Consider the following 24121-nt stretch of genomic DNA (forward strand, 5'->3'; position numbering starts at 1 on the left):
GACCAACCGGTCATATCTTTGGTTGATCCGATTTGAACCTCCAACAACCATTTGGGCGACCCATGTTCCAGCCTGTAACATTTGGTATCAGAGCCCAAGCTCCTGAATCAGGTCACTCTATCCTTGTATCATTCATATTTGCTTGCATTTGTTTTTTTTTTTCATCTTATAAACCGAAAACCCATAAAAACAGTTTCTTTGTTTCAAGTTTTGTTTCTTCATTTTTGTGTTCTTGTTGTTCATCATATTTTAAAACCACGAAAAATAAAAAGAAATATGTTTTTGATTCATGTTACTTGCACTTAGTTTCGAAATTCTTGTAAGTTTCCTTTTTGTTTTGTTTCTATAATCAAAAATCTCATAAAAATTGTCATTTTGAATTTGTTTCCTTGTTTGAATATCCTTTAAAAAAAAAATCATCCTAGTTATTTTATTAGACCATTTTAGTTGAAGTATTTCTTGCATATCATATTGCTGCATTAAAAAAAAAATTAATCATTAATCATTGATCATAAGTTTGAATCATTTGTTTTATATTGTTAGGTTTATTGCATTTCTTAAACTAAAAACTCAAAAAAAAAATATCCTTGTTAGTTTGTTTCCATATTTTTCTCTCCATTTATTGTTCATAGCATCCCATACTGATTTATTTTGTGCTTGCATCAAAAAAGAAAAGAAAAAAATATTTAAAACCATAGTTTAGATCATTTGCATATTGTTGGTTTAATTGTTTCATCTTAAGAGAAAAATGCAAAAAATAAATAAAATTCATTGCTAGTTTGCTTTTCATATTTTCTTTCCATTTGTGTTTCTTATCATATCATATAGTTTCATTTCAAATTTACATTCAGAAAACCAAAAGAAAAAAATATTTTAGAGCATAGTTCATATCATTTGCATATTGTGGTTTAATTGTTGCATCCTAAGAAAAATCAAAACAAATCAGCATTAATTTGTTTTCCATATTTTCTTTTCATTTGTGTTTAATATCATACCATATTGTGTCATTTCGAAATTGCATCCAGAAAAAACAAAAGAAAAATGATTTTTGCATAGTTTATTTCATTTCGGTTCATTAGTTACATATTTCTCGGTTTACTCTAATTGGAGTTTGCATTGTTTTATTTTGGTTCGGCCATAACTTCCCATACCTTCACTTGCTTTTTAAGATTGTTTTCAGGAAGGAATGGAGGAGGAAGAACACGGCCAAACTCTAGAGGCCACACTGAGCCAGCATTTTGCTACTCTACAAAAGCTCAAAAATCAGATTTCTCGGTTGGAGAAAAGAAACAAGGCACAAGGCCAACGTCCACAGGAAGGAGAAAGGAGATTTGGAAATGCACCAGAGGCTGTCTATGTCGAGCCCAAGCCACCAGATCCTTCTAGGATCAATCCACATCCAATTTCTAAAACCCACAACTATCATGTTATCAATTCTCGGTTTGATTATAACTCTTTTGCTGATAAAGTTGAACTCTTTAAATTTTCAGGGAAAAGAGGTTATCTTAGATGGGAAAGGAACCTTGATGAGTGGTTTCACAACAACAACATCCATAAAAAGGAGAGGCTAGCTTATGCTATTGATCAACTTAGAGAGGAAGCCTTTAAATCGTGGGTACAAGAAGAAGATGATAGGCGGTTTTACAAGGAGCCAACTATCAAAACGTGGAGAGCTCTTAAGGAAGTCATGAGGGATAAGTTTGCAGCATATTTTACAAGTTCTGAAAGCCAGGAACTATATCCAAGGAGGTATCCAACTCATGGTTCCAAAGAAGCAAGAAAGTTAGTGGCACAAGAAGGTCAAAGGGTCTTGTCTCAACAAGAAAACTTTCAGCCAAACCAGGGGCACCCCATTGTCCATTGCTTAGACCAGAAGAGTGACATCCCAAAGTCCATGAAGTTGAGTAAAAGTGTCGGCCAAAACACTTTGATCAGGTCTAAAGAAAAATCAGACAACCCGATTTTTCAAGAAAAGGCGAAGGTAAGTCCTATACTTGAAAAATTTGTTTATAAATCATCTTCCACTGGTATGAGTCACTTGTCTTTGTCAAAGGATATTAAGACAGGTCCTGAGGTTGAGAAAGACACGATCTCCACATCTTTGTTGGAATCAAAAGCTGTCCATGATTTATGTCCAAGGAACAAGGAGATTCCAAACTCAATGAAAGAAGAGGCATCAAGCCAAGGTAAGTCTTCTAACTCTAAAGATTTAAAAAATCAGACATGTTATAGATGTCATAAGAGAGGACACTTTGCTGTAGCTTGTCCAACTAAACAAGCATTGATAGAAACATCACTAGAAAAGAAAACCGATTTATCTATGATAAGTGATAGTTTTATTCAATCTGAATTATTGGATCAAAATTCTTGTATGATGCACTTGTCTCTGTCGAAGTGTCTTGTAACAGGTCTTGAGGAACCAAAAGAAGGAGAGCCATCAGTAGTAACACACGTGATGGACCAGAAGATTATTCAAGACACAATGCAGTCCATGTTGCTTAAAGAAGCAAAACCGGTAGTCAAAGTATCACACCAAGGTAAGTATCTAACACCACTTTTAGATACAGTTTCTGACGTTTTTGCTCTTGGTATAGGGGGAACAAATGAGAGCTATATGTTTACTGAAGTACCAAGGAAAGAACCAGACCATAAGCTCAGCCATGAACCACCTCACAAGTGGAAGCCTAAAATTGAACAAAGTGTTGTTCAAATACCAAGGCTTAAGGTAAGTTTCTCTGATCTTAAAACGTCCAAAACACTTGATTATCCAGGTATAATGCACTTGTCTTTGCCAAAAAGTTTTGATCCAGGAATAAGACAAGAAGTAGTTCATAACAACCAAGGTCAAAAGTTGCAAAGATGGCAGCAAACAAAAACAAGTTGTCCAAAGAAGAAAATCATTCTTCAACTTGTAGAAGCTATCAAAGTAAGTCTGGAAATTTCAAATTATTTTTATCAGTGTCCAAACACAGATATAATGCACTTGTTTTTTGTCCAGAATGTTGAAAATATTTCAGGATGCAAAGAAGAAAGCTTCAAAGAAATCCCACCGGATAATCTTTTGTTGCTAGGAGGATCAACCAAAAAGATGGTCAGAACCGAGCCTACTAGAAGTATGAAGGACCATCCACTGAAGAGAAGCAATTCGAAATTCCATAGCAGAGGCGTGATCCTATCCTATTTGCTGAAAGAAGAGCCACCTGATGAACAATCCATCATTTGATCAAGCTGAGAGTGATACACATCCAGCAGATTGATTCCGCCATATCTATCATTTTCCTTTGTTTATTTATCTTAGTTTATTCTTCATAACATTTGTATCTCATTCCTATTTCATTTGTTTCAGGTTTTACAATCGATTTCAGACCATATCGACTAACCGGTCATATCTTTGGTTGATCCGATTTGAACCTCCAACAACCATTGGGGCGACCCAGCTTCCAGCCTGTAACACACATGATCATATAATTTAACTAAATTCGACTTATCGCAACAAAATGAAAAATCAAAATATAGTGTTTCATTTTAAATCAGTGCGACAAAGAAAGGAAGTTGGTGAAATCATGTGGGATTATTGACCACATGATTTTACTAACTTCCTGTCTCTCTAAACTATATGAAAGCCTAATTTTTTTTAGAGTTTTTTCCTTTGTTGCGATAGAGAGATGACATTCCTGATATTTTTTATAAATACAAATGGGGTCAATTTTAAAATTTGTGGCTAAATTTCATTTTGTTTTTATTAGGCTGGGTTGGGTCAAATTTTTGTTAAATTACGTTCAAATGTGCCAGGTTTTGATTGATCACCAGAAGAATTAAACGGAGTTAACGTCTCTAATGTCCATGTCACTTTTTGAATTAATGAAATTAAACTCGTAATGTTAACTACGTGACATCATTAAATTGAGGGATGTTATAATGCATAACATATATTTCATGTAATTAGGTATACATTAGTTTAATGTGTATGGCTAGCCATGTGGTTGTTGATAATTTACGTAGCCAACAATCATTTTTCCTTTTATTTACGTGTTTGATACGTTTACATACTTAATGTATTATTTTAATGTTATCAATATATATCTTCGTTGCAAACAAAAATTCAATAGGTTTTTATTTCATACTCTTTCCGTTTCATTTTAGTTGTCGTTTTAGGTTTATACACACAGATTAATAAAATATTTAATTTTAAGGAGTATTATTTTATATGGCATTAAAAGATGGAGACGGTTTTTATGGATCAATGTTAAGTGTAGACCAAAATTATGAAACTTGTAAAACTCATGAAATCAATAAAACTTGTCAATACCTAATTGAAAAGATTTGAAGAATAATATTAATATTATGAAAATTTTACAATATGTGATATTAACATTATATTAACATCAAGGCAGAAGCGACGTGGTCTTTCACCTCTTGCGCATAATGAACCGAGTCTAAAGCAAGAAAGGTGATGGGGAACGAGTAAGCCCACCATGCGACATTGAATCTTTTTATTGACTTTTTCAAAAGAGTTGGCCTACAGACCTGAAAATGTTAACAAAAACAAAGGTAAATGTCTAGTCACTCGGTTTTCTGTTTCGTAGGATCGTAAATTTACCAGAGACACGAATATGAAGAGCGAAAGGAAGAACAACATCTTCGCTACAGTATCAAAGGTTCCACAAATAGAGTTCCAAGCTAGACTTCCAGTGGCTGGTGCACCAAAGAACAGGAAGGAAACTGGCCTCAGCGTGGTTGGGAAGTTGTTTCCTCCTGGTAAGCGTTGATAAAGTGTGACAAAGATAACCAAATAATGAACCATCCCGAGCGAGAACAAGCATAGAGCACACTCCTTCCAACCCATCTCTACTGCTCCTCGTGCAGCCACTAGGTTTGCTATTACTGAAACTTGGCTTGCCGGGTTCGCCATTATCGACAAAAACCTTTTTTCTGTTGTGAACCACTGGCCATAAAGCTTTGTGTCTGATGGTCCCAGATATAGCTTCAAGAGTTAAACGTAAAAGACACAATGTTTTGTTGGTAGTATTGACATACCTTTTGTCTTTTTTCTTTATTTGCTTAAATAGAAACGTAAACAACAAAGATGGAGTCATAACTCCCACGAACATGGAAATGGGAAAAGTGGAAGAGTTGGTTCCTCAACACAAGGAGACCAAGTCTCTTCTTATCAACAATAACAAGAAATTAGACAATAGCTCAAATAATTAATAATTCAAATACTTTCGGTTTGGAATCTTCCTCTGGTTCGATGTGCGTTGGTTTGGTTCAATGATAGCTTCTTCTTCTTCCTGCACTTCTTCTTCTCTTGCCACTGTACTCGCATCATTACCGCCGTCCCGAACAAGAATCTTGTCCTCAAGATTCAGCAAAGGGAAACTCTTGCGTAGCTGTTCCACACTCTCCCAAGTAGCATCATCTCTAGTTAAATCTGTCCATTGTACCAAAGCCTCACGTAACTTTGACTCACCAGAACCTATCGTACGGAACTTCAAAACACGTTCAGGAACAAGTCTGAGAACGCCGTTTGCTCTGATCGGAGGTAACGTTCTAGACGTAGGTGTCCCCTTGCCGATGTGTTTCTTAAGTAGTGAAACATGGAAAACAGGATGTACCCGAGTCCCCTCCGGAAGTTTTAGCCGATAGGCCACAGAACCTAAACCTATGCGTGATTCTATTTCAAAGGGCCCATAGTAACGTGTCGAGAGCTTGTATGAGGTCCTTTTGAAAATCGTATGCTGACGGTACGGTTGCAGTCGTAAGTAAACCCAATCTCCACTCTGGAAATTGACATCCCTTCTCTTGGAGTCCGCGACTTGCTTCATTCTGTTGGATGCAATTGCCAAATTCTTCTTTAACTCCTTTAAAACCAGGTCTCGTTCCACAAGCAGTGCATCAAGCTCTTGAACTGGTGTGGAGTTTCCCTCATAGCCAACCAAGGGAGGAGGCTCACGACCATAAAGAGCCTTGAAAGGAGACATACCTGTGGATGCATGATACGTGGTGTTGTACCAGTACTCAGCCCATGGGAGGAGATAGCTCCACTGGTTTGGTCTGTGATGAACGAAGCAGCGGAGATACTGTTCAATGCAGCGGTTGACAACCTCAGTCTGTCCGTCGGTTTGGGGATGGTACGCCGATGACCTCTTGAGTTGTGTTTGATTCAGGCGCCATAGTTCTTTCCAGAATGTGCTGACAAAGATGGGATCCCTGTCGCTGACAATAGACCTAGGAGTCCCATGGTGTTTGACTACTGCGTCAATGAACTTTGCGGCCACCAATTTTGCTGTATAAGGATGAGCTAAAGGGACCAAGTGAGCTGCTTTGGACAGGCGATCCACCACCACCATGATTGAAGTGTGGTTATCTGAACGTGGCAATCCATCAACAAAATCCATTGAGACATCTTCCCATAGCTGGTGCGGAATTGGTTGCGGCTGGAGTAATCCCTTTGGTGACAAGCTTTCAGAATTAACGCGCTGACAGACGTCGCATTGTGCCACATATTCCTTAATAGACTTGTGCATCGCAGGCCAATAGAACTGCTGAGAAACACGCTTGAGTGTTCTGAGAATGTCGGAGTGGCCTCCCATTGGTGTGTCATGGCACTCTTTCAACAGAAGCTGTATAAGAGGTGAGTCCGGTGGAATAACCACACGATTGTTAAAGTAAATCATACCATTTCTTCGCACATAAGGCCCGCCTGGATTCCCATCAGCCAGTTTCCCAAGCTTGAGAAGATATTGATCGGTTGTCATCACGCAACGTAACGCCTTCTAGAAATCAGTGTGTTGAGCGTACACAGCATTGAGGCAGGGGCTATTGGACCGGCGAGACAAGGCATCAGCAGCTGCATTCGCTGCCCCAGGTCTGTAAGTGATTTCGTAGTCATAGCCCACCAGTTTGCCCATCCATTTCTGCTGCTCTGGAGTCAAAATTCGTTGCTCAAGCAGATAGCGAAGGCTCCGCTGATCTGTCTGAATAGTGAACCTGCGACCAAGAAGATAAGGTCGCCAAGTACGTACCGAAATTACTATGGCCAGCATCTCCCTCGCATATGTGGACCAGCTCTGTTTTGCAACCCCAAGTGAGCGACTCATGTAGGCAATTGGTTTCCCTCGTTGAGTTAGTACTGCCCCGATCCCATCACTGGAAGCATCGGTCTGGATAACAAATGGTACTGAGAAATCAGGCAGTGCTAGTGTCGGAGTTGTAGTCATTGCTGTCTTAAGATTGGTAAATGCGTCCTCGGCTAGAGACGACCACTCAAACTTCCCTTTCTTGAGGAGATTAGTCAAGGGCTTAGCAATGAGCCCATAGTCCTTTACGAACTTGCGGTAATAGCCCGTTAATCCAAGGAAGCAGCGTAGTTCGGTAATGGTTGTTGGTGGCGGCCAGTCGAGCATAGCATGAATCTTGCTGTTATCAACTTTGACGCCAGCACCAGAGATAATGTGACCCATATAATCAACTTCTCCCTGACCGAAGGCACACTTCTTTTGCTTGACAAACAGTTTCTGTGTTTTCAGTATCTCAAAAACGCGCTGCACATGATCAAGGTGTTCTTCCCAAGAGCGACTGAAAATCAAAATGTCGTCGAAGAATACGAGGACGAACTTACGGAGGTAACTGCGAAATATCGAGTTCATCAAAGCTTGGAACGTTGATGGTGCGTTGCAAAAGCCAAACGGCATGACTAGATACTCATAGTGGCCGTTATGAGTGCGAAAAGCCGTTTTGGGAATATCCGTTGGATGAACCCTGACTTGGTGATAGCCGGCAGTGAGATCGAGCTTGGTGAATATGGTCGCTCCGTGTAGTTCATCGAGCATGTCGTCAACGGTCGGAATCGGGAACCTGTCCTTGACGGTAACTGAATTCAAAGCCCGATAATCTGTGCAGAAACGCCATGAGCCGTCTTTCTTCTTAACGAGCAGCACTGGTGAAGAAAAAGGGCTGGAGCTCGATTGAATTAACCCGGTGTGGAGCATCTCGTGGACTTGGCGTTCGATTTCCTCCTTCTGAAAGTGAGCATAACGATATGGCCGCACATTCACCGGATCGCAACCTTCTTTCAGCGTAATCCGATGCTCGATTTCTCGCGGCGGTGGCAGCTCTGTCGGAGCATTAAAGATCGCGGCGTATGTCTGTACGAGAGAGCTCATCTGTTCTGGAATGGTGGGTACGACGTCGTTCTCTTGGTTGAAAGTCAAGGCGAAACAGGCCTGGCCCAATTTTGCTTCTCTGTGTACTTCCTCTGGTTGGGCCTGTGTGATAGATGTGTAATGAAGCCCATGAATAATTCGCGTCTCTCCGGCCTGGGAAAATTCCAACGTGTGGGCTTGCCAATCACACAACGTTGGGCCAAGTTGATGCAGCCATTGCATACCCAGGACGATATCTTGGCCCGTGAGTGGAAGAGCATAATAATCAATGTAGAAGGTAACGCCGTCGACGGTGGTGAGGACCTGATGGTATGCTCCGATGCATCGAATGGGATGACCATCGGCTACACGCACATGGAATGGTTTAGTCACTGTTAGCTTAAGGTTCAGGCGGTTTGCGACCTTGTCGGTGATGAAGTTGTGTGTAGAGCCACTATCAATTAGGGCTATAAGCTTCTGGCGGTGAATCGCAGCAGCCGTACGGATCGTCGTCGGAGAAACCCCATCCAGTGAGAGCATGAAGCGTGATCTCAGGTTCGTCCGTAGTTGGTGCTCCAGCATCTTCTTCTCTATCGTCTTCCTCATCTTCGGTCCCTTCAATCAACAGTAACTGCGATTTCTGACACCGGTGATCTGGAGTGTAACGCTCGTCGCAACTGAAACAAAGCCCTAGACTCCGCTTTCTCTTGAGCTCGTCCCAACTTAAACGTTTTGGGTTTCCGGTTGGTGTCGGTGGTTGAACCGTCGAACTACGCTGAGCTCTGTAGTTGAAAGTGTTAAACTTCCGTTGACGTTGTAACTGCTCATCCCTCATCTGTGCCAGTTCGATTGTAGCCTTGAGTATTTTCGGCTGAAACATACGGATGCTATCCGAGATTGCGTCCTTGAGACCTCCCACATAAGAACCGATGAGAGCCTTTTGAGTCCATCCCGAAACCTTGTTCTGCAACCTTTCAAACTCCCGTTGATAATCCCTTAGTGAACCGGTTTGACGGATCTTCGATAAGGCTTCGTCAAAGTCCTCTGCAGCTGTAGGGCCAAACCGAGCTCTCATCTCTTCTTCGAACACCTCCCACGTGACCACGGTTTCTTCTTCAGCAAGAGCCTTCATTGTCGCCTGCCACCACTCATTCGCCTCGTCTTCCAAATGGTACGAAGCGAAGCTCACACGATGGTCTGGTGGAATGTTCTGGTAAGCGAAGTACTGTTTTGCCTTGCTGATCCAAGCAATAGGATCTCCCTCGTTGAATTTTGGAAACTGAAGCTTAACGTGCCGGTGAGCCATAATCTGGCCCAGTGGATTGGCGTTCTCTCGTTGAAAAGACCCTTGGTGTTGGGTTTCATCTGTCCTACGGCTTGCCCTCGGTGCATTTGATCCCCCTTCCTGCAGCCCCGAAATAGCCTCAGCCAACGTCTGGCGAAAGGATAGCTCCAAGCTACGAATATTTTCGTTGATCGTTGCTACTTCGTCCTGCACCATGCCGAGCCCTGTTTCCAGGTCCGACAATCTCTCCTTGTTACTAGCTAGCCATGACTCTAATAACGCTTCAAGTCACAGCAACACGATATGAAAAAGATGTTTGAACACTTGCGTGCTCTGATACCAATTGATGGTCCCAGATATAGCTTCAAGAGTTAAACGTAAAAGACACAATGTTTTGTTGGTAGTATTGACATACATTTTGTCTTTTTTCTTTATTTGCTTAAATAGAAACGTAAACAACAAAGATGGAGTCATAACTCCCACGAACATGGAAATGGGAAAAGTGGAAGAGTTGGTTCCTCAACACAAGGAGACCAAGTCTCTTCTTATCAACAATAACAAGAAATTAGACAATAGCTCAAATAATTAATAATTCAAATACTTTCGATTTGGAATCTTCCTCCGGTTCGATGTGCGTTGGTTTGGTTCAATGATAGCCTCTTCTTCTTCCTGCACTTCTTCTTCTCTTGCCACTGTACTCGCATCAGTGTCGAGGGTCAAGACCGGAAGAACAAACACCCAGAATAGTGTCTTGTACAAAACGCTGTGTGGTTCCATCAGAGGAGCTGACTGAAGCAAGAGAAGGCATGAAATGAATGGAGCGTAAAGATAGTTCACTCCAATATAATGCGAGAACTCCTCCTTCACGAGGTCAAAGTAGAAAATACACTTGAAAGCGTAAAGAAAACAGAGTGACACTTGTATTGCAAGAGCTATATACCACATGAGATGAAATGCCATAGATGGGAGATGGTTATGTAAATGAACCATTATCTTCCACAACAAAGCTTGGCTACAAAGAGATAGGCTTATTCTGAAATATCCAGCATGGAAGCTACTCAAAATAGACATCAGGGCAATGGGCTCGGCGTCAACGAGGTTAGCATATCTCTTTTTCCTTCTCAATATGGCGTATTCAATTTTTATTTGAATTTCTTGACAAGGAACTCCCAAGCTTTCCATCTTACAATAGAGGCAATAGGCAGAGAAATCAAAGTCAAAGGTGAATTTAGTTGGCTTAGTATTGGACAAAGATGGTAATGGAATCTCATAAGGATAACAACTGTTACTAACTTTTTCTCAGCTTCAGAACTTGTATACACAAAAAGCCATTCCAAGTAATCATTTCATTAAAAATTTAACAAAAAAAAAAGGTTTTGACACTACTACTCACATGCGTATGGTTGTAAGACTTTATTTTTGAAGTATTAGTTCACAGAGTAATTGTTGAGATATCAATCGACATGTTTCTGGTAATGGAACCTTGCGAAAATCAATGGAAACTATACTCACCTAAATCACGATTATACAGAGTATACCATTTAAAAAAAAAAAAGAAGTTTGAATATACCTGTATTTCTCTTTTTTTTTGCAGCACCACATTAAACCAAATATATATATTGAGTCTGTGCAACACTCTGAATATCGGCACTCAAACTATCCACACGTACGTACACAAACTATAGCAAGGTGAATTAGTGTTGCCGGGGCCCGGGATTCCTTCTCCAAACGAAAATTATTTTCTGATCTTGAGTTGTCGCGTGAGATGCCCGTCGTATCTCACGTCAGAAATGATAATAATAATGTTTTCCTAACGTCAAGATTACTTATATATATAATTCACGTGAACCTCTTCCTGATTACGTCACGAAAACCTGTATTTTTTATTATTTGTTATTGTAGTATCTTATATATAAAAAAATTAAAATTCGAAAACGACAATAAAGAGTAAGGCTGTAACCAATGTAATCAAATCTTGTCATATTGGTAAACCAGGGGTTTTTAGAGTTTTTAACTGTTAAATCTGAAACCCCTAAGGAAAACGCCAATGGCTTAGAAAAAATTACACGATCTAAGGGCATCTTTATCGGGGGTGTCTAACCCCTGTCTCTTATGTTAATTGCCAATTTAAAAAAAAAAAAAAAAAAGGAGCAAAACACGTCGCTTAAACAAGCCACGGTAGAGACGTCGCTTAGAGACAGGTGTCGAAAGAAGACTGGACGAAGGAGAGATGGTGTTTCGGCCTTCTCGGGTTCTCTCTTGCGTGATGTTTTGCCTCGACGAAATCGTGTCTCTCTCTCTCGAAACCTCTCCGCGGTGGATCGGATCTTCTCCGGCTCGTCTCCCTCGGTTGATCACGCCGGCGATCTAGGTCTCCTCGGCGTTCTACCTCTCTCGATTCTCCTCGCTGAGGAACCCTTTGGGCTTCTCTCTCGATTCCCCTGGTCCGTCGGTAGTCTCTTCTCCGGCTCGTCTTCCTCGGTGGCTCTCGTCAGCGTTGTCTCTCTTCTTGGCGGTGTATCTCTCTCGATTCCTCTCCTATGGGTCACCCTTTGGCCTTCTCTCTCTCTCGATTCCTCTCGTCGGTGGCTCTGGTAATCTACGCGACGCATCCCTCGGAGGCTCTCGTTGGCGACCTATCTGTCGTCGGCGATCTATCTGATGGTGTCTCTCCTCGAAGGACCTCTCTCTCTCTCTGCGGCTCTCCGAAAATCAAAAGGGTGAGGGGTTGTTTTGTTGTTCATGCATGTCTCAGATTATGATTCAAGTTGGTCTGATCGCAAGTTTCATTTGTTTGTTATGTTGATTCTGTCTCTCAGTGGCTCTCCTCGACGGCGACGGAGTACTCTCTCAGTGGTTCTCCTGAAATCGAAAGGTAAAGCTTCTGGTTTCTTCTTCTTCAAGGTTTTAAAGATGTTTATTTCTTTGTTGAGTTTGATCATGTGTCATGAATGAATCTATATCTTGTTTGTTTACATCAATGGATCACAATTGATTTTTTACCGCATCGACTGTTACCAAATTTTATTGTTTGTTGTGTTGGTTTGTGTCTATTGATGGTCAGTTATGTTCATGTCTTTGTGTCGTGTGATGGTTAGATGAAATACATTTTTATATGTTCTGTCTTTGTGTGTTTACGATCAAATAAATTTTAATATGTTCGGTCTTTGTGATCCAGGGATCAAGAGACTTGAGGAAGAATCATCGAAGAGAGGAGTACGCAGAAATACAGGTTAGAGTTTTTCTCTTCTGCAATGGAATGGTTTTGCTTCTGTCTGAACTGATTGTCTGGCTTTAGTTAATTGTTTGTTGTCTGGATGTAGTTACTTTAGGGTAATTAATTGTTGTCTCACCGTAATAAATAGAAGTGATTGTCTGGCTCTAGTTAGTTGGAATTGAAATGCATTGTTTGTTGTTTGTTGTTAGATATAGGTCAAGTCATTACGGATGCGTTTATTATTTTGCCAATATAATTAAGTTAGATAGTCTTGTTGGTTGGGTGTGTTGAATGCGTTTGAACGTTCTCTTCCTTTTCTTTCTTGATTAATTTATAAGCTCTGACTTTCTTTTCTATCTCGAACAACTGAATGCGCTTGAACATTCCTTCTCCTCTTTCTCCTCCTTCTCTGATTTCTCCTCTTTCTCCTCTTTCTCCACCTTCTCCTCTTCCTACTCCTTCTCATCTTTCTCCTCCTTCTACTCTTTCTCCACCTTCTCCTCTTTCTCCTCCTTCTCCACTTTCTCCTCTTTCTCCACTCTCTTTGCCTCCGAAAATGGATTTCAATCCATTCCAAGACTCTGCAAAATTTGTTGAACTACTAAGTAGTCAACAAAAGGTAGTCTTTGGGAGTCAAGGCAGTGCTTCTCGGTCATCATCGCAAGTTCCTTTCTTCATTCAAGGTACAGAGGAAGGTCGCGATCTTCCAGAAGAGCGTAAGGAGCGAAGAGCGTGGACTCCAACAGATGATATAGTGCTTATTAGCTCGTGGTTGAACACGAGCAAGGATCCAGTTGTTGGGAATGAGCAGAAGTCAGTCGCTTTCTGGACAAGAGTTGCAACATACTTTTCAGCTTCTCCTAAGCTTGCTGGCAGTGAAAAAAGAGAGGGTCCTCAATGCAAGCAACGCTGGCACAAGCTGAATGAAGCAGTTTGCAAGTTTTGTGGGGCGTATGAAGCAGCCACAAGAGAGAAAAGTAGTGGTATGAACGAGAATGACATTGTAAAATTAGCTCACGAAATCTTTTTTAACAACTATAAAAAGAAGTTCACTCTAGAACACGCGTGGAAGGAGCTCTGCCATGACCATAAGTGGTGTGAGGTCGCTGCAGCTAAAAATGAAAGCACCTCCAAAAGAAGGAAGTTCGAGGATGGAAGTCATTAGCCAGCTCTCAAGTCCCTGAAAACCCTGCTGCTGTGGATGGAACATCTCGTCCCCCGGGTGTTAAGGCTTCAAAAGCTCGTGGGAAGAACCCACAGGCTGAGGAGAAACGGCTGTCTGACTTCCAGAGTATGTGGAGCATCAAGCAGAATGACTTGGCAATGAAGGAAAGACTCTCCAAGATGAGGATACTTGAGAATCTTCTTGCAAAAGACCCACCACTAGCTGATTATGAAGAAGTGATTATGAAGAAGCTGATAAATGAGTTGATGTAACTCACGGTCATGATCTTGTTGTATCATATTATGTCTTCGTCTTGTTTCTTGTTGTTTGATCTTGATGTTTGCTGTTTGTTGTATTAGGAGTACTACTTGTCATGTAACTCACGGTCACTCGGTTATGTCTCCGCTTCTTATGTTTAATTAAAATGACGAAATCTTTTCTTGTGTTATTGTTTTTATTTGCATCTCAACTTCATCACCATATTTTGATAGAACCATATGTTGTGCGCATTGTTTTACAGGTCAAGGTCAAGAAGATCGAACTTGAACTTGTGAAGGAGTACTTCTTTGTCTCTGCGTTTTAACTTCATATGCAGGTACTTCTTTGTCTCCACTTGTTAACTTGTCACATGTATTTGTCTATGTTTCTTATGGTTGTCACATGTTTATGCCTTGTAGTGGGAGCATTTGTCGTTGGTTCTCACGGACATAAAGACATTGGTCTTGTTTGTCGTTGTTGATCACATGTTTTTGTACTCTTGTGTGCACTTTGTATTATAATGTATCACGGACTTGTACCAAACTGAAAAGCTTGTGTCTATATGACTTTGTATTATGATGTATCATGGACTTCCATCATTTTATAGAAATTGTACTCAGCTATTTTCTCTTATATATTTACACTCTCTACTTCTCTCTTCAGAACAACCCCAAACTCATCTCTCTCCACTTCTCTCTGTCTTTTCTCATTATAACTCAATACCGAACTCATATTCTCTCAACTTCTCTCAAACTCATATTCTCTCTCGACTTTTCTCAATCAAACTTATAAAATTCTTTAATAACCATATATGGCTTCTTCTTCTCAAAACAATTTAGATGAAGCATTTGATGATGCTTTTGATGAGGTTTTTGACCAACATTTTGATGAAGCCTTTGAGAGTTTTACACTAGATGGTGATCAAGAAGAACGAAGAAAAAAAGGAAAAAAACGAGCTTATATCGAAAGACATCGTGAAGAAGGCCATATTCGTTTATGGAATGATTATTTCAGTGAAACTCCAACGTATCCTGAAATTTTTTTCCGGCGACGTTTTAGAATGAACAAGCCATTGTTCCTACACATTGTTGATCGACTCTCCAACGAAGTTCAATATTTCCAGAAAAAGAAAGATGGGCTTGGAAGGATTAGTCTATCTCCCCTTCAAAAGTGTACCGCAGCCATTCGTGTCTTAGCGTATGGTTCTGCAACTGATACGGTCGATGAATACCTCCGGCTCGGTGAAACAACCACTCGGTTATGCGTGGAAAATTTTGTGGACGGAATAATATTGTTGTTCGGCGATGAGTACTTAAGAAGACCAACACCGGCTGATCTTCAACGTCTACTTGATGTTGGAGAGCATCGTGGATTTCCCGGGATGGTAGGAAGCATCGATTGTATGCATTGGGAGTGGAAGAATTGTCCCACTGCTTGGAAAAGGCAATATTCTCGTGGTTCGGGTAAACCAACAATCGTGTTAGAGGCCGTTGCTTCATACGATCTCTGGATATGGCATGCATTTTTTGGACCTCCAGGTACATTAAATGATATCAATGTTCTTGATCGCTCACCTGTTTTTGATGACATAATAAAAGGTCAAGCTCCAAATGTCACTTTTTCCGTCAACGGAAGAGATTATCATATGGCTTACTATCTTACCGATGGTATTTACCCGAAATGGGCAACTTTTATCCAATCTATTCCACTACCACAAGGGCCGAAAGCAGTTTTATTTGCTCAACGTCAAGAAGCTGTCCGAAAAGATGTCGAGCGTGCTTTTGGAGTCTTGCAAGCTCGCTTTGCCATTGTTAAAAATCCAGCCCTGTTTTGGGATAAAGTCAAAATTGGAAAAATTATGAGAGCATGTATCATACTCCATAATATGATAGTAGAAGACGAACGACATGGATACACTCGATATGATCTTTCAGAGTTCCAACAAGGAGAAGACACCGGAACTCCACATGTGGATCTCACGTATTCTACGGATATCCCTTCCAATGTCGCCAATATGATGGGTGTTCGGACTAGAATTCGTGATAGGCAAATGCATCAACAACTCAAAGATGATTTGGTTGAACATGTATGGCTTAAATTTGGACGTGATGAAGACAACAACTGATCTCGAATGTATCTTTCAATTTGTTATCGTTTTTTTTTACTTATCTTTGTTTTGAAGTTTAATATTAAAATCTATGTTAAAAATATTTTCTTTTTTAATGTTGTAATTTAATAAATAAAATCTTTTCTTAAAAAAAAGGGAAAAAAAATCTGTTTTTTTTAAGAACCCCTAAACAAGAGACTTGTAATAGAGGCGCTAATTGTATGGATTTCTTAGTTAGGTCTCTAACCTCATTTTAACTAATTAAAATTACTAAAAAAATACTTAGAGACCCTAATAGAGGCTTTAGGATAAAGATGCTCTAACTGGTTCGCATGTCAAATCATATTTGTTTTTGGTTGAAATATTCGAAACTCAATTAAAGTATTATTTATTCGTCTCTATTTGACTTTGCTATTGATTTGAAAATATTTTATTTTATTATATGCTGTTTGTTTAAAATTTGAGACACCGTTTAAGCAAAGTAGCTAGAGCATTATATTTTTGTCAGATCTAAACAAGATATAATCTGATTATTTTACTTTATTGATATTGATTTTATTTTTGCCTAGCACTATAATATTATTTGAGAAATTAATTTTCTATGTATCGCACTTACATTAGCTCTTATAATGGTTAATTACAAAGGTATCTTTAATAAATTTCAAATATTACATCTAAATATTATTATAATTATTTTATTTAAGAATTTCTTTTACTTAATTTACTTTCCTAATATTATTTTTTTCCAAAAAACATATGTAATAAAAAGATTTTTTTAATAAATTTATGAATTTTGAAAACGAATTTAAAACTGAAAAATATTTAGATAAAATGTGATTTCATAAAGAAAAAGGAAATTTCACAAAAAATAATCTTTATATTAAGAAAATAAATATCATTCCCTTTTTTTTAACGTCAAAAGGTCATTCTTTTACCCAAACTTGAAGTGCTTTGGGTAACCAGACCGGAATAAAACAACCAATAAAATGTAACTCCCTATGGAAGGATCTAGCAGTCTTAGCTAAAAAGTCTGAAATCTGATTGCGCGCTCATGGAACATGAATTATGTTGAAGTCCGGGAAGCATATCTGTAGCGTCTCTATCCTCTCCAATTCCGTCATAAAGCTTGGCAAAGCATGAGGTTCCTTTATCATTGCAATCAACTCCTTACAGTCTGTCCCAAAGCTCTGGCATATTGAATGTTGAAGCATATTATCCATTGCCCACCGCAATGCTTCTACTTTCGAATGCAAGGCTGATTCGCGTCGACTGAAATTTCTTGTCCCCATAAGTTGAATGTTTCCACCACTATCCATCCAGACTCATCCACATCCATTAAAGTGAGCAGGGGCTGTCCAAGATCCATCTAACAAGCAAATATTACCTAAGCTTATGACTTGGAGTTCCTCAGTATTGTTATCTTGTACCACTGGTTGTACCACTTCGTTCGCATCAAACCAGGCTTGGCATTCACTTTCTGCATGTCGAACTAGCTCCAAAAGATCTCTGTCTATCCCCTGAAAAGTTTGTCATTCCTAGCCTTCCAAATATACCAAATTATCCAGGGATAAGGATCCATGTCTTGTTCTGGCTCGATAATGCTATTTTTCCTCCAGAATAGGTAATCCATATTTGTGTAGACGCTTGGTACTGGAAATATATATGGGCTTGTTGGAGTTGATGATATGGACCAAACTTGTAGAGCTAGCGGACATTCGAATATGGCATGGGTTACAAATTCTTCTAGTTCTCCACATCTTAGGCAGTAGTTATCACACCTCATACTGCGTCTTACTAAGTTCCTTGTTACTGCCACATGACCAGTTAACAATTGCCATATAAGTTGACATATTTTCTTAGGCGCATTTAACTTCCAAGCAAAGGCTTGAAGCTTAGTGATACTCGGTTCAAAAACTTCCTTTTCATCCTCTGTCTTTAATAAAATTCTGAGCCAGCCAATATCAAGATTTAACCGTGTATTGGTCATTCCTTGTGTAGTTCCAGCAGAATGTATCACGGCGATGAGTTGAGCTTATGGCCAAACTCCTTATGAGTGGTATGTCATCAAAATTGACATAGTTCTCCAAAAGACCAACATCTCAATCCTTCGATACCTGGTTAATGAGATCGCTGACTCTCATATTAGGATGCATAACTGGCGCTACATGGATAGTTGGTCTCGCAGAGGTCGTTGGAATCCACAGATCCTCTCACACCTTGACTTCATAACCTGAATGTATCTTCTGTCTGATTCCAGTAATAACAACTTCCTTGCAGCAGAAATGCTAGTCCACACATAGGATGGGCTGCTAGCAGAGTTTACTCTTAGTGGTGAACTCAATCTATAGTACCTTCCCCTCAAGGCCCGGTCAACCAAAGAGTCAGGAAATTGAACTAGCCTTCATAACCGTTTTGCCAATAGTGCCAGATTGAACTCATGGATCATACGGAAACCAATCTCACCCTCATCTCTTGGTAAACAAACTTTTTTCCATTTCACCCAGTGTATTCCTCTTTTTGGTGGATTTCAACTCCACCAGAATTGAGCAATGACACTTGCTAGGTTTTCACATATCTCCAATGGGAGCAGGAAAGTAGACATAACGTAAGTTAGAAGAGCTAGCATAATGCATTTAATCACCACTTTCCTCCCTCCTTTTGAGAGCCATCTACTTGTCCATGCATTCACTCTATGCATCAAATTATCTTTGAGAAATGCAAAAAAAAATTCACTTGGAACCACTTATGTCTTCTGGGATACCTAAGTAAGTTCTCGTTCCTCCTTCGTTTTGTATTCCAAGTGCATCTTTAATATCTTGTCTAATAGTTGCATTAATCCGCTTACCAAAGAGTAAGGACGATTTATCAAAGTTGATACATTGACCTGATGCTTTACCATATTTCCTGACTACTTTCATTACTTATTCACATTCACGGGGCTCCCCCTTACAGAAGAAAAGGCTATCATGTCCGTCTTAATGGCCATCCTTTTACTGCGACCACTTGGTTTAGTTCTCAGAGCGTGGGACATTTCTTGAGCAATCATAATGTTGTCTAAAATCTGTCTTCCAACAACAAAAGCTGACTGAGTTTCCAATATCAAGCCTGGTAGCACTTTCTTTAATCTCTGGCATAAGACCTTAGAGATTATCTTGTAGCTGACGTTACACAAGCTAATGGGTCTAAACTGAGCCATTTCATTAGGCTTTATTGTCTTTGGGATGAGACATATATTTGTATCATTCAGTCCATTCGCCATCGTCCCCTCAAAAAGGAATTTATTAACCATAAGAGTTAAATCCTCTTTTATTATATCCCAAAATTTCTGATAGAAAAGCGCAATCATCCCATCTGGTCATGGAGCCTTTTCAGGATGCATAGCAAAGAGCGCTAATTTGACCTCCCATTCGGAGACCAGAGCTATAAGGTTGTCATTCATTGCCCTAGTGGTAGTCATAGGAACTTGAACTAGTGCCTCTTCAATGTCCTCTGGGTTAGATGATTCAAAGATCTGCTTAAAGTAGCTAGTACCAATGACTACTAATCTTTCTTCATCCTCAACTATATTTCCATTTGCATCTAGGAGCTGTGTGATTTTATTCCTTGCTCTTCTTTGCTTTGTTGAGGCATGAAATTTTTTTGTATTTATGTCAGCTTCTTTCAGCCAAAACACTCGACTCTTCTGTTTCCTGAACATTTCTTCTGCTTTAAGAGCATCAGAGAGTTCCTTCAACGCTGCTGCAATTTTCTCAGTTGTAGCATTATCATTTGCGTACAAACCATCTACCTTTTCTTTAAGCTCCTCCACTAATTTCACCGAGTTAACATTATGTTGTTTTCTCCATTTGCTCAAGGCTTTTTGGCAGCTAGAAATATGTTCCATAATAGTCGCATTGGGAGGGAGATCAGGAGATTTTCATCCCTCAAGAATGACTTGCCTTAGCTCCTCATTATCCAGCCATCTTTTATCAAACTTGAATTTTTTTTATCTCTTCATTGGCTTTATGAATATGTCTGCAAGAATCGGACGATGGTCCGATCCCCATAACCTCATATACTTCACAGTCGAGTGGGGAAACTTTTCATGCCAATCCGCATTTCCTACTGCTCTGTCTAACCGACATCAAACATTTGTTCTTCCTGCTCTCATCCCTACCCATGAGAGCATGTCCCCCGTGAAAGGAAACTCTTGCATCCCACAATCATTAAGCATCTGCTTAAAGGGCAGGAATGAACTATCAGGACGTTGTCCACCTCCTTTTTTCTCATTGTGACCTGTAATTTCATTAAAATCTCCTATCATGAACGAAGGTCCAATTCTTGTTGTTGAGAAACGCGTAAGACGTTCCCAAACTCGATCTCGTCTTTCTAGTACAAGATCCCTATAAATAAACGTCATATAGACTTTTATTCCATGAATTACTGCCTCAATGTCAATCATACGGTTACTCGAAAATAAAACATTAACTTAAAATTCATCCATAAAAAATAAAGCTAAACCTCCGCTAAGTCCAAGTGGCTCAACAGTAAACAAATGATCGAATCCTAAGTCGGCCTGAATGTTTTGCAACATCAGCCTTCTATTCTTCGTCTCAGAAAGGAACACAAGTCATGGGCGATGCTTCTGACACATCTCTGTAAGGCGTCGAATTGTGAGGTCATTCCCAATCCCACTACACTTCCAACTGAGTGTCCTCATATATGATCTTGGGATGGGTTTTTGGATCCCATCAAACCATCACTTGTGGAAGAACCACCTCTCATCTTTTTCGAACTTTGGTGATGGCGCCTTGACTTTCCTGCATCACCATGAGACGATGTTGAACGCTTCCGAGGAGATCCCCGACGAAGAATCTCAAATTTTCTGCTCGGAATGCCCAAAGAGGCACTCGCTTTTGAGGAATGTCTCCTGCTCTTGGACGCTTTATCAGTCGATCTTCCTAGTGCCGTAAGTGTATCATTGCGAGAAACCGCACTCTCCATCTCCGTGAGTTCGAGTCCCAACAGATCATCATCTTGCAAGTCGCACTCCATCATCTCTCCATCATGCTGATCGGTAATCTCCATATCACTCAGGGCACCAATGATCTGCTCCTTCCCAAATCCATTCTGTGGCTCCTGGTCATTTAAGGCATTAAAGGATAGCGAGCGAGTGGCATCCTTTGCACGTTTGGTAACATTTTTTTTCATAGGAAGATCAACCCGAGATGGGGTAACAATGGCTCTGGCCAGCCTTCTGGTTGCTGGAAACTTAGGAGATCGCAATACCTCGCCAATTTGTTTACCACCACTTCTTGAAACCGCAGAATGTTCATATGGAACAATATCTCGGTTACTAGTGGTTGTTTCCTCATGACTTCTTCCAAGATCCTTACATATTATTCCCTTCTGATCACCTAAAGATTTATGTCTCCAAGCTAACTCAGGTTTTCGGTCATAGACCTTTACCAACTCGTGATCCACCGTATCTATTGCTCCTCAAGTAGTCATCCCGTCTGCGCATGATCCTATCAGTATGTGCTCCTCGATAGTTGCTCTCTACTTCGTACTTCATGTCGCTAAAGGCATATCTCGAGCTACTAGACTGATTGTTTTACCTACCGGCATTCAGATCATTACCATAGCGAGGTTGTGATGCCTGATTCTGATGCATCTTAGGCTGATGGTGCCTCTTATCCAACGGGATTTGCACTCTAGTGAATACATCTTGTCGCTCTATCTGTGGTTGTAATCTATTTTTAGCTTCCAAGGACGGGCAGTACTCCTTCTCATGAGTGAGCATACCACAAGTAGAAAAGTGTTTGAACAACATTTCATACTTGATTTCCAGTGTGACCTCATCCCCTTCCGGCGACTCAGCCTTACGCGAGAACTTTAGAGGCCGGCGAGTATCCACATCGATGAGCATACGACCCTCAGTGTGTTCCACTTTGTCGACATGTCCCAGTCTAGATCCTATCTTGCGCAGATTTCGATCAGTCCATAAGTGCAAAGGGATACCTATCAGACAAACCCAAAATGGGATTATCCATGGGTAATCATCGTGGACAATGGGTTCCCAGCGGACCAGCACAAACATGCAGAAGTTAAAGTGGAACGGACCCTGTCAAAGAACCGTGTGCAGGTCTTCTTTTGTGGTGAAGTTTAAAAGAAACTTCCCATTACCCAAATCATTAGCCGTAATGCGATCAGCTAAACCCCAATGCAAAGGTATTTTTTGCAGGAGCTTCTCAACGTTTTGTTTCTTGGGGTTAAGGATCTTTCCTATCAAAAACAAACTAAATCCATCAAAGATTTTCGGGTCGTCCTGGCTTGTAAGTTTTATCGGCTCGTCCTCAAAAAGTATTCCTTTCCCCTTGATATCCGCCATACGAAGGTATGGATGTCTGATCGTAGTAGAAATGAGATCGGTTCAATGGAACCCACCACCACCCAATAAGAACCCAAGCACGAGCAGATTACTTGGGAAGATCCGACAATGGTGAGATTACAGAAGCAGAACAGATGAACAGAGCAGAGCAGATGGACCAATACGACAATGATCGTATTGATTTGAGAGAGTTTGATGTATCAATGGACACTCAAACAGAAACCGATCCAGTGATGCGTGGGTTTCGTGGTCAAGACACCATTGCATAAGCCCCGTCGTTGCTGCAGAAAGAAAAGGCCGGTAGGGATGGGTAGAACTCTCTGTCGTGGTGTGCCGAGAGCTGTCGAGATCGTCGAAAGAGCCGTCCTCCTTCAATGGAGATCAGATCTCCAAATCGCCATTGCAGTCGCACGGAAGCCCTAGCCACAAAAGAAAATGAATTTATGCTATATCGTTCCCTTTAAAACATAGTTTTAAGCAACATCTATCTATTATTATAAAGTTGTGTTCTCTCTCTCCTGAGAGAGACACGTCACTAAGTCATGCGTCCTGGGTGCGACACCTGTCCTCTCTCTATTTTTTTTACGCTTTCGTTGTTGTTTCAGGTGGGTTCGCAAGCAGGAGATATTTCTATTTGGGCTTCATACGTTAGAACTTAGAAGGTTGGCCGGTTAGGCATCGTCTTCGTGACTGATGGTTGCGTCTATGTCGGTTCCTCTGGCGACGTTTCTTTCTCGATTAATCTCCTAACATGCATTACCAGTTCCATCGAATTCTTATCCCTCTTCCAAGCTCCACCTATAAAAGAGTCAGACCTATCCCTTGAGAATCATTCTTAGGCTTCCAAAAGTTTTTGTAAATCTCTCTCTCTCATTCGAGAGTTTCTCTGAGATTTTAAATTTCCAGTGGTGTTGTTTGGAATTGTTATGTTGATGGATCTTACCAGAGCATTCATATTTAGATACGGCGGGGTTGGGCTGTTCCGGGAAGCAAGATGGCTTGAGTCGCTTCATCTCGGCGGCGGTAACGACGAGTTTCAGCAACTAACAACTAAGCAACTAACAAAGCTAATTCCCGAGAATGCCGGTGGTTTCAAGGCATTGATTAAGCTTCCGCCTGCACAAGCTGTGGAGCTTCTCTATTTCAGTGATTCACCGTCGTTGTCTTCTCAAGCGGCGGCCGACGGTTCAGATATTGGTGAGTGTCTATGCGAGGATTTTGGATGGTTTTTTTTTCTTTTTTATTGGATTTGTTTTGTTAGATGCGCATAGCGTGCATAATCTTGGTATAGTTCTTCTTCTATTTCTTATAACACAGTGACCGGTGAGTGTCTATGGAAAGATTTCACTATTTTTAAAGACTTCAGTGCTTTGTCAATTGCTTCACATTAAACTTATTTTCTCAAAAACAATTTATTTCGAATAAACTTTGTTTACCAGTTAACCTCTGTTTCCAAACAGGTGTGTTTCTACTTTCTATCTATATGTCCCTACTTCAACGTGCCGCAAGTGGATGATCAGTCTCAAAGATAATAGAATTGTTATATACCCTCACGAGAGGTATGCTGAAACCAGA

General features: G+C 40.4%; 2 protein-coding genes across 2 annotated transcripts; one reads left to right on the top strand and one right to left on the bottom strand.

Annotated features, from left to right (window-relative positions):
• Nucleotides 1-3408: 3408 nt before the first annotated feature.
• LOC125585179 (S-type anion channel SLAH4-like) lies at nucleotides 3409-4970 on the bottom strand. The gene is made up of 2 exons (XM_048753768.1): nucleotides 4601-4970; nucleotides 3409-4527 (listed from the first exon to the last, which is right to left on the bottom strand). Exons 1-2 carry the CDS (start codon nucleotides 4910-4912, stop codon nucleotides 4375-4377), a joined length of 465 nt encoding a protein of 154 aa, XP_048609725.1. The 5' UTR covers nucleotides 4913-4970; the 3' UTR covers nucleotides 3409-4374.
• An 8232-nt stretch (nucleotides 4971-13202) lies between these two features.
• LOC106384250 (glutathione S-transferase T3-like) lies at nucleotides 13203-14394 on the top strand. Its single transcript, XM_048755669.1, has 4 exons — nucleotides 13203-13649; nucleotides 13772-14079; nucleotides 14171-14186; nucleotides 14332-14394. Exons 1-4 carry the CDS (start codon nucleotides 13203-13205, stop codon nucleotides 14392-14394), a joined length of 834 nt encoding a protein of 277 aa, XP_048611626.1.
• Nucleotides 14395-24121: the final 9727 nt, after the last annotated feature.

This window comes from Brassica napus, chromosome C4, assembly GCF_020379485.1.
Source record: "Brassica napus cultivar Da-Ae chromosome C4, Da-Ae, whole genome shotgun sequence".
NCBI classification, from domain to species: Eukaryota; Viridiplantae; Streptophyta; class Magnoliopsida; order Brassicales; family Brassicaceae; genus Brassica; species Brassica napus.

Bases quoted from the DNA above. Each gene is read 5' to 3' on its own strand.
- LOC125585179 (XM_048753768.1), bottom strand. From the start codon at position 4,912: ATGGCGAACCCGGCAAGCCAAGTTTCAGTAATAGCAAACCTAGTGGCT. The intron at 4,528-4,600 runs GTAAATTTACGA...TAACATTTTCAG, and splicing joins TCTTCATATTCGTGTCTCTG to GTCTGTAGGCCAACTCTTTT.
- LOC106384250 (XM_048755669.1), top strand. From the start codon at position 13,203: ATGGATTTCAATCCATTCCAAGACTCTGCAAAATTTGTTGAACTACTA. The intron at 13,650-13,771 runs GTAAAATTAGCT...TAAAAATGAAAG, and splicing joins GTATGAACGAGAATGACATT to CACCTCCAAAAGAAGGAAGT.